Raw genomic sequence first — 9,470 nt, 5'->3', positions numbered from 1 at the left:
CATAGCTCTTTAACGCACCTGCTGGACCAACTGAGAATAGTTCAGCCAGCCTTCACTGCCGCTTTGGCACCAAGAGACGGAGGACCAATGGGAGCGCTACTTCCATCACGCAGCGGGGAGAGCCAATTAGGAGACGAGCAATGGGAACGTAGCCTTGCGGAATGAGAAGGCGTCGCCATGCGTGGCTGTGGCGCGGTGACGCAGAGCGTCTGGGCAGGGTTTGTGTGCGGGGTGACGTAGCGTGACGTGCAGGCCGCCGACGCAGGGCTGGGTTTCCATTTTCGCTGCGAGTTTCGGGGAACAACAACATGGAGCCGGACATGGAGGACAAGACGCTGGAGTTGATGGTGAGTCTGTCCGAGAGAAACTGACTTCGCCGATGCAGGGGCAGCGGTGGGGGACTGGGGGGTACCCGGGGAGGGAGAAACAGAGGCCGAGGACAGAGAGCCGGGCGGTCGACGGAAAAATTATCCCGGATCGCGAAACAGAGAGAACGAGAGAGGAGGAGGAAGAGGAGGAGAAAGAGGGGGGCACGCACAGAGACACAGAGAGTGGGCCCCAGAGGTCGGTATTTCCGCCACGGATTCCACTCTCCTTTGGCCGTCGTAGCCGGACCGACGTGGGGTAGCGAGGTGCCTGTTGGAGCACTGCCTTTGCCCCGGGATCGAGAGCTGGGCCCGGGAGGGAGGGAGGCAGAGGGCGAGGACAAGGGAGGGGGGGCCCTGCGGCGGTGGAGGAGCTCCGAAATTGGGTTAGCGTCTCACTGCGTCGCCGCTGCGCCAGTCGGGCCGGGAAGAGTGAGCGAGAGACAGACGGCTGTGCTGAGTTATTATTACCCCCGAAACGCACACATCCTGCCTCGCGTCGGCGCCGTCTCTCTCAGCCCGGGTCGTCGGCAGCGCGCCGTGCTTACTGTCGTCTGTCGGTCAGAAATGCGCAGAAGGAAGTGAAACGCACCGTGTGTGTGTTCGTCAGGGTGTTGGATTTCTGGAAATAGACATAATTATAAAAACAAATTGTATATTACAATTTTGTATATCAATAACTATAAATGTGTTTGTACGTAGTAGGTCGATACGTGTGTGTATTCGTATTAAAATGGACGAAGCGTTATGTTGTAGTGATTCAAAATCTACACTAATCCAAATAAGCATGATTTTTAATTTATTAGCGGATTGATAATCTATGTATTGGTTAAGTTTAAGATAAACATGCATATAAATTAACCTTTGTACACTACAGACACTGAGAAATAATAATTGGCTGTGTAGAGCACAATATACAGCACTACCCCGATTTTCCAGACGCTGTCAATGTTTTAATACACAGTTCTCTATGAAAAAGCTCTTCCGTCCATTTAATCTATTTTTTAACACATCTGTTAAAAAGAAAGTCTTAATTTGAATAGTCTAACCTGCGGCAGCCCACAGCGATCCAAGAGCCCGAGTGTGACTGACCCCTGCATGTACAGGTACTACCCAATATCCCTGACGCTGTGAGCAGGACTCCTATGCACTGCTGGTCTTTGTACCTCTCGCTGTGAGTACAGCAGCCTCTCAGTGTTCAGGATGCTGTGGTGTTAATGTGCAGCTGTGCAGTGCTTTCTGGAGGCTTCTCGTTAGGCCGAAATACCAGTATTACTTTTTAATGTACCAGTACTTACTGTAAGCAGTATTAAGGAGAGTGGCAGTTGTTTCTGTGTATACCAGACCCTTCCTACCGAGCAGAATGCATCTCCCCCCGAGCAGAGTATTGATACTGTTACCATACGCAGCAGCCTGTCCCTCAGTCTCCCAGAGCCCCAAGTATGTTCATAATCACAATAGTGATTCTTCAGTATTGGGGACACCGTTAATATTTGACTATGCAGCGACCACAGTATTAATGTACAGGCTAGGCTCAAGGCAGAGTGAAAGGTAATTTACAAAATAATTGAAGGTATTGATTTCACTCTCCAGCACCTGACACACAACACACAGGAGTTCCTCTTTGTCCAACCAACTCTTTGACTATTAATATTCAGTTAAATTCAGAAAAGCTTTATTGGCATAAGTTACATCCTTCTTTCCAAATCACTGGTTCAGTGCGTTTCTGTGTCCCAGAGTGTCACCCACACTGACACTCTGGGTCTCAGACTACAGGGGGTGGGGGTTAATAAGTAACAAAGCAATTGCAATAAGTCTTCCCATCCTGGTTTAGTGCAGGCACTGATGACAGACAGACTTGCACACTGACACCTGCACAGTCAGTTCCGTCTCTGGAGTCTGCTCCCACCACGTGGTCAGTCAAGGTGTGGGTCAGCTTGTTGGTGCTTCAGGGTTCAGGCAAGCCCCCCCCCCCCCCCCCCCCCCCCCTCTCTTTCTCTCTACCCTTCTCCCTCTCCCTTTTTTTTTTTTTTTTTTAGATTTTTAAAAATATGCACACACTCACCCATTACCCCCCCCCCTTGTTGCTATGTCTGTGATACAGGCACACTATCACCTCTGAACTCTGGACACTGCCCTACAGGTGGTATGTGTGTTTGTGTATGTGTGCGTGTTTGGGTCTGTGTTTTATTTTATTTTTGTTTTTTTAATTGTGCCAACACTAAAAAAAGTACTAACTTAATATTTTGTTCTTGTATTGTAAGAAAGAGGCAGTGTGGGTAGTGAACACAGCAGAGAAAGTGCTACCTGCCCCTGGTAGTCATAGGGAGTAGAGCTTTGTATGTGCTGTGCACTGACCTCCCTCTTTTCCCTCCTTCCCCCATCAGGGGCACAGTGTGTGACTGTATGTTGTCTTTGTCTCCCACTCTATAATCTTTGTTTCTCTCTCTCTCTCTCTCTCTCTCTCTCTCTCTGTCCTGTCTATCACTCTTTCCTCCTCTGTGCTGTTTATAATTCTTGCTCTTCCCTGTTCTCTCTCCCTCCCTCCATCTCTCCTTGCTTCCTTCTCCTCCATGCCACTCCCTCTCTCTCCCCTATCACCTCACTTACCATCTTTTGCATTCTCTCTGCTAACCCCTCGCTCCACCTGTCCTCTCTGCCTTCTTGTGCTCTTTCAATCTCCACCCCCTCACTCACTTGTTCCATCCCCTCTCTCTCTCTCTGTGCAGCAGTGCTCAGTGTGGCTGAGACAGTGCTCTTGCCTGTGTGGTTATATCTGTAGGTGTGTATGTGTGATTGGGTTTGTAAGAGAGAGAGAGAGAGAGGAGAGAAATTGAGAGCGAGAGGTTGTGGCTCTAATGGCTGTTTCTCCCTCTCCTTCCCCCTCCCTCACTCTCTCTCACTCCCTCTCCCCTCTCTCTCTCTCTTTCTCTCCCCCCCCCCCCATTTCCCCCCTCTCTCTCCCTCTGTCTCTCAGTGCTCAGTGCCTCGCTCTCTCTGGCTCAGTTGCTCCTCGGTGGCAGAGAGTCTGTGTGCACTGAGGTGTCTGCGCAGCATTCCAACTGCCAGGGGAGTTCAGGTGCCCATCTATCCTCCTCTCCTCCTGCTCCTCCTCTTCCCCTCGTCCTCCTCTTGGCAGGGACTCTGGCACTGGCGCAGAGACGTGACGACCCCCCCCATCCACCACCATACACACACAGGATCTTTATCATCTAGGACAGGGTTACTCACTGTACTGTACAGTGTCTCTCCAGGACCAGGGCTAGAGACCCTTGATGTAGCTCCCCTGTGCCCAGCAGTCACTGGGGCTCCTGTCATAGTTAGTCTGTTCCCTCACTCTCAGCCCAGCCCTCCCCCCAAAACCTCTAGGTCTGGGGTTTGAGCGTTGCCTCAACAGTCTGGTCACTGTCTCTGCAGCTCTGCCCCTGTCTGTCTTTGCCTGCCTGCCTGCTTGCATGAGTGCCTGCTGCCTGACTTGTCTGTCTGTCTCTGTCCATCTCTCACACCATTGCTTTAGGTTGTCTGCATGTCTGTCTGTTCATACGCACCCCCAAACCCCCCCCCCCACCCTCCCTTACCAAACAGACATTTACAGAGAGGAGGGAGAGTAAGATGTGCACAGTGTGAAACACACACAGCTCCTACACTCATGCTACACAGTTTGTCTGCCCTCTCTCACCTTCTCTTTGCTCCCTCTCTGCAGTTCTTTACCTTCTCCCCCCTATCTTTCTCCTTCCCTCACTCCTTTTCTCCCATTCTTGCAGCAGGGATTGTATTGCCACTGGTGAGATACAGCAGGGTGAGAGAGAAAGAGAGAGCGAGAGAGAGAGAGAGAGAAATGAGTGAGCATGAGTCTTTGTAGTGTGCAGGCCCTGTTGTGGTCTGACACTCCTGCAATGTCCATTCTGTTAATTCTTGCTGCTGTATTTGTGATTAATCACTGTAACAAATGTCTAATTTCTGTAAAATGTAGTGTACCTGTGGAGCTGCACTCTGTCACTGACACCCTCACCTGTACACCCACAGAGCACTGCGTTCTTTGTTCAGTGTGTGTTGAGCGTGTGTGTTCAGTGCGCACGATCAGTGTGTGCATGTTCGCATTCAGTGTTTATGCGTGTTTGTGTTAGTTTTTTTTATCAGACTGGGTGAGGGCTGCGTTAGTGCCACACTAGAACAAACAGACCAGCAGGGGGCACTCAGGCTGAGCTAGGCAGTCTCCCTCTTTCCCCCCCTCTCTCTCTCTCTCTCTCTCTCTCTCTTGGTCTCTCTGTCCTGTGCCTGTTTGAGAGTCTGAGCTGCCTCCCTCTCCATCCCTTCATCTCACATCCATTCTTCTGCCAGTGTTCAGTTCCTTGTTATCATTTCTGCCTTTGTCTCTCTCTCTCTCTCTGTCCCTGTCCCTGCCTGTCTCACTTCTCCCCCTCCATTCCTTGCAGAACACTTCTGTTATGGAATCTCAAAATGAAGACCTCTCTCCAAAGAAGACCATTATGTTCAAGGTTTGTGAAGTCCACTACACTGCATTATACTACACACACTACACTGCATTATCCCCCTCTTGTCCACTCCCACCTCTTCTCTCCCTGTGCAGAACATTAACGGGCCAGTGACAGGTTCGAGGAAACGCCCATCGGAGGGCAACTATGAGAAGGAGAAGGACGTGTGTATCCAGCTGTTTGAGCAGTGGTCAGAGGCTGACCAGGTGGAGTTTGTGGAGCACTTGATCTCCCGCATGTGTCACTACCAGCACGGCCACATCAACTCCTACCTCAAGCCTATGCTGCAGAGAGACTTCATCACCGCCCTGCCAGGTACTCACACATCTGTACACTGACACCTGAAACCTGTACTCGTAAACCTGTACACGGACACACTGTACTCGCACACTTGTACACTACTTACACCTGTACACTCGCATACCGTACTCGCACACCTGTACACTGTTCACTGACATGCCTGTGCACTATACGCACTGTACTCACTCAGTCCAGTATTGTAAACGGTACAGTGCTAACACCTCCCCCACCCCCTCCCAGCCCAGGGCCTAGACCACATAGCGGAGAACATCCTCTCGTTTCTGGATGCGCAGTCGCTGTGTGCTGCTGAACTGGTGTGTAAGGAATGGCAGCGGGTCATCTCCGACGGGATGCTGTGGAAGAAGCTGATCGAGCGCATGGTCCGCACCGACCCACTGTGGAAGGGGCTGTCTGAGCGGCACCAGTGGTGAGACTGCTAACCACACACAGACCTCAAGACTGACCAGTTGACCCATCCACATACAATCAGCCCTACCAACAAACAGTCAGTGTTCTGTAACACCTTTCCCTCCCTGCCTCTCTCTCTCTCTCTCTCTCTCTCTCTCTCTCTCTCTCTCTCTCTCTCTCTCTCTTTCTTTCCAGGGAGAAGTATCTATTTAAGAATCGCACAACAGAGGTCCCCCCAAACTCCTACTACCGCTCTCTCTACCCCAAAATCATCCAGGACATCGAGGTAACTTAACATACTCTCCACTCCTCAGTCGTATTTCTTAGAGAGAGGTTGTTTCTCGTTTAACACTCTTCTGTGCTCATTGTCCCCATTTTCGATTCCACTTTCTCACTACCCTTCTCCCACCCTCTCTCTCCCCAGACGATTGAGGCAAACTGGCGCTGCGGGCGGCACAATCTGCAGCGTATCCAGTGCCGCTCGGAAAACAGTAAGGGGGTGTACTGCCTGCAGTATGACGACGACAAGATCATCAGTGGCCTCAGGGACAACTCCATAAAGGTCAGGGGACAGGGAGGGAGAGAGGGTTGGAGGGGAGGAGCGGGAGGTTGGGAAGAGTGAGGGAGAAAGAGAAGGATGGAGAAGAAGGTTGTGTGTGTCTAACTGGTTCAACTTTTCCCCTTTCTCTGTTTCCGTGTCTGTCTGTAGATCTGGGATAAGCAGTCTCTGGAGTGTCTGAAGATCCTGACAGGCCACACGGGCTCAGTGCTGTGTCTGCAGTATGATGAGAGGGTCATCGTCACTGGCTCCTCTGACTCCACTGTGCGGTGAGAACATGCATGCACACTGCACACATGCCTGCTGTACATGCACTGCACCCAGTGCTCTCTCAGGTGCTGAACACGCTGACGTTGACACTAACTCACTCTCTCTCTCAGCGTGTGGGACGTGGGCTCAGGGGAGGTGCTGAACACGCTGATTCACCACAATGAGGCGGTGCTGCACCTGCGCTTCAGCAATGGGCTGATGGTCACCTGTTCCAAGGACCGCAGCATCGCGGTGTGGGACATGGCGTCACCCACTGACATCAGCCTGCGGCGCGTCCTTGTGGGACACCGTGCCGCCGTCAATGTCGTGGACTTTGACGACAAGTACATCGTCTCCGCATCTGGGGACAGGACCATCAAGGTGAGGGAGGGAGGGAGGGAGAACAGTTTGCATGTGGAGACAGGACAGGAGCTTATGGTGTGCTGGCTGATTTGATTGACACATTCCCCTCTCTCCTACCCCCCCACCTCTCAGGTGTGGAGTACCAGTACGTGTGAATTTGTGCGCACACTGAACGGACACAAGCGTGGCATTGCCTGCCTGCAGTACAGAGACAGGCTGGTGGTCAGCGGCTCCTCGGACAACACCATCCGGTCAGTTTGTCCCTCTATCCCAACATCGGTTTAGTCTGTCACTGTCCTCACTGTGCTATAGTGTAATAACCCCCCTCCCCCCCTCTGACGCCTCCTCAGGCTGTGGGATATCGAATGTGGAGCGTGCCTACGGGTCCTGGAGGGGCACGAGGAGTTAGTGCGCTGCATCCGTTTCGACAACAAGAGGATTGTCAGTGGAGCCTACGATGGGTGAGACTGACCAACTGACCCATAAACTGAGATGCTGACTGACCAACTGGTGCACTGACAAAAACTGATACTTTACTCTTCAGTGTAAACTTCTCTCCCTCTCCTTCTGCAGTAAGATAAAGGTGTGGGACCTACAGGCAGCCCTGGACCCTCGAGCCCCAGCCAGCACTCTGTGTCTGCGCACACTGGTGGTGAGTGAGTCTGTGTTGTTGTTTTTTTAATTCCCCCCCCAATTAAATGTCTTGCATGTCTTCAGTTAGTGCAGCTATGGCAACTAACCAGTCACAGTCCTGAATAACCCCAGAGTGTGTGTGCTGGCCTCGACCAGCAGCCTGAGCCCCAGTCAGCACCACATTGTCATGCTAGGCCCCTACAGAGCCACACCTCCGGCAGCCACTCGGGGGAAACGCAGCCTGGGTTCACTGGTGACTCGAACCCTGACCAAAATGCCTGACCCTGATCACTGAAATGCAGTACTCTCTAAATAACAAGTAATCACTAGACCAGTGGTCTCCAACCCTGGTCCTAGACGGTCCCTATCCTAAACCTTGTATTACCAGTTGATAAGCACTTGTGCATGTATAGTGATGCCACTTTGTGCATGCGTGGGTGGTGCAGTGGTGCCGCGGTGTGTGGGGTAGTGACTCTGCTGTCTCTCAGGAGCACTCCGGCCGTGTGTTCCGGCTGCAGTTCGATGAGTTCCAGATCATCAGCAGTTCCCATGACGACACCATCCTGATCTGGGACTTTCTTAATGTGTCGTCAAACGGACAGAGTGAGGGCCGGTCGCCCTCCCGCACCTACACCTACATCTCCAGATAGCAGGTACGCACACTGACTCTACACTTGCACACTCCTTTAGCTGCATCTGCAGCTCTGCCACGGGCTTTTAATACCTTGAGTCTGAGTTGTGCTCATGCTTTCTTTGAATCCTGACACCCCCTCTCTCCCTCTGTAGGGTGTGTCCCGTGTGAGCCAGGGAAGAGACTATTTCTGCACTGGGGGAGAGACAGAAGAGGGGGTGGGGTCCTCTACTGCTGGGGGAGGAGGGGGGGGTCCACACAGACGCATGGACTTCTGAACACAGCCCCTCCTCCTCCCCTCCCCTCCCCTCCCCTCCCCTACCTCTCACCATCCCTTGCTCTTCGGGGGGAGGGGAGTGCATTGGGGACAGGGTGTGGAGGAGAAAAAGGATTGTAACCAATGGCAACACCCCGCACACAAGCCTGCCCTGAGCCTCACTTGAGTGACACTTGACCTTTCACCTCACAGTCTCTCCCCCCCCCCTTCCCCATCACCAACCCAACCACCGGAAACAAGGATGGATTTTGACCTTTGACCTCTCGTCCCCAGGAGCGAATTCCTGTCTCCTTTGTTTTTGTTCTTTGTGTCGTTTTGTTGGGGGAGGGGTGGGGGGGGTCATAACCGTTGCCCCCTGTTTTGTTTTTTTGTCTCGTTCCGTCAAATCTGTCCACCCTGGCACAGCATCCCAGACAGACTTGTAGACAGGAGACGGATGGACACTCCCCCTAAGAGACTGGAGAGACAGAGAGACTCTGGACTCTGGCCCCAGGGACACTGCAAGAGTGAGGGAGAGGAAATGTAGGGATGAGTGGGGGGGTGGGAGGCCGTTCACCACCCCTCACACACAGACTGAGCCCCCCCGTGCTCTGTGCCACGGATTTCCCCTGCAGGACAGCTGTGTTTTCACACAAGAAGCTAAACGGGAGGGAAAAATGCAAACGGAGAGACAAACACTCAACTTCCTTCCTAGAGACTCAACTCTGCATGGGAGATGGGGGGTCACCCCTGTCTCTGTCTGTCTGAATGTCTGTTGGTCTGTTTTTTTATTTCCAAAAGTTTCTTTGTAATGTACTAACAAAGCGTATGAGTCTCTGTCTCTCTATCTCTCTCTCTGCCTGCTTTGGATCTGAAAGACTTGTAACATTGCTCTGAGTTTAGCTGTAAACAGAATTGTCTTGTCAGAGATTGTGTTGTATATTGAAATGATTTTTTTTAAGAAAAAACAGACTCTTATTATTGAACAGAATAAAGTACTGGACTGTGGAGGCTGATGTGTGTGGGGGAGGGTAGTGGATCTGTCTGTGTGTGTGCTTGTCAGTGTGCGAGTGGTGTATTGTGTGAGTGTACATGAGTCTGTAGTGGTTTGAGTTTAGCATAATGGTTGTAGTGTCAGTGTATTGATAGTGTGGGGGGGTGGGCAGTGTGCTTTTGAAAGTGTAGCTAGTATACAGCAGTGAATGTATCG

General features: G+C 51.8%; 1 protein-coding gene across 3 annotated transcripts; it reads left to right on the top strand.

Annotated features, from left to right (window-relative positions):
- Window positions 1-223: 223 nt before the first annotated feature.
- Window positions 224-9,268, top strand: LOC136763263 (F-box and WD repeat domain-containing 11-B). 3 transcript variants are annotated; one of them, XM_066717130.1, is made up of 14 exons: window positions 241-347; window positions 3,343-3,444; window positions 4,802-4,864; window positions 4,957-5,176; window positions 5,402-5,588; window positions 5,765-5,855; window positions 5,994-6,131; window positions 6,279-6,397; window positions 6,509-6,758; window positions 6,873-6,991; window positions 7,091-7,201; window positions 7,314-7,392; window positions 7,862-8,026; window positions 8,160-9,268. In XM_066717130.1, the coding sequence occupies exons 1-13, from the start codon at window positions 309-311 to the stop codon at window positions 8,021-8,023; spliced, it is 1,680 nt and encodes a 559-aa protein (XP_066573227.1). In that variant the 5' UTR covers window positions 241-308; the 3' UTR covers window positions 8,024-8,026; window positions 8,160-9,268. The 3 variants fall into 3 exon arrangements, with proteins under 3 accessions (XP_066573228.1, XP_066573227.1, XP_066573229.1); XM_066717131.1 differs by lacking the exon at window positions 3,343-3,444 and having other exon boundaries at window positions 224-347; XM_066717132.1 differs by lacking the exons at window positions 3,343-3,444; window positions 4,802-4,864 and having other exon boundaries at window positions 244-347.
- Window positions 9,269-9,470: the final 202 nt, after the last annotated feature.

Source organism: Amia ocellicauda, chromosome 11, assembly GCF_036373705.1.
Source record: "Amia ocellicauda isolate fAmiCal2 chromosome 11, fAmiCal2.hap1, whole genome shotgun sequence".
In the NCBI taxonomy this organism is placed as follows: Eukaryota; Metazoa; Chordata; class Actinopteri; order Amiiformes; family Amiidae; genus Amia; species Amia ocellicauda.
The sequence above is the reverse complement of the archived record's forward strand: the minus strand, read 5'-3'. Positions and strand labels throughout refer to the sequence as shown.

Bases quoted from the DNA above. Each gene is read 5' to 3' on its own strand.
- LOC136763263 (XM_066717130.1), top strand. From the start codon at position 309: ATGGAGCCGGACATGGAGGACAAGACGCTGGAGTTGATG. The intron at 3,445-4,801 runs GTGCCCATCTAT...CATTCCTTGCAG, and splicing joins CAACTGCCAGGGGAGTTCAG to AACACTTCTGTTATGGAATC. The intron at 4,865-4,956 runs GTTTGTGAAGTC...CTCCCTGTGCAG, and splicing joins AGAAGACCATTATGTTCAAG to AACATTAACGGGCCAGTGAC.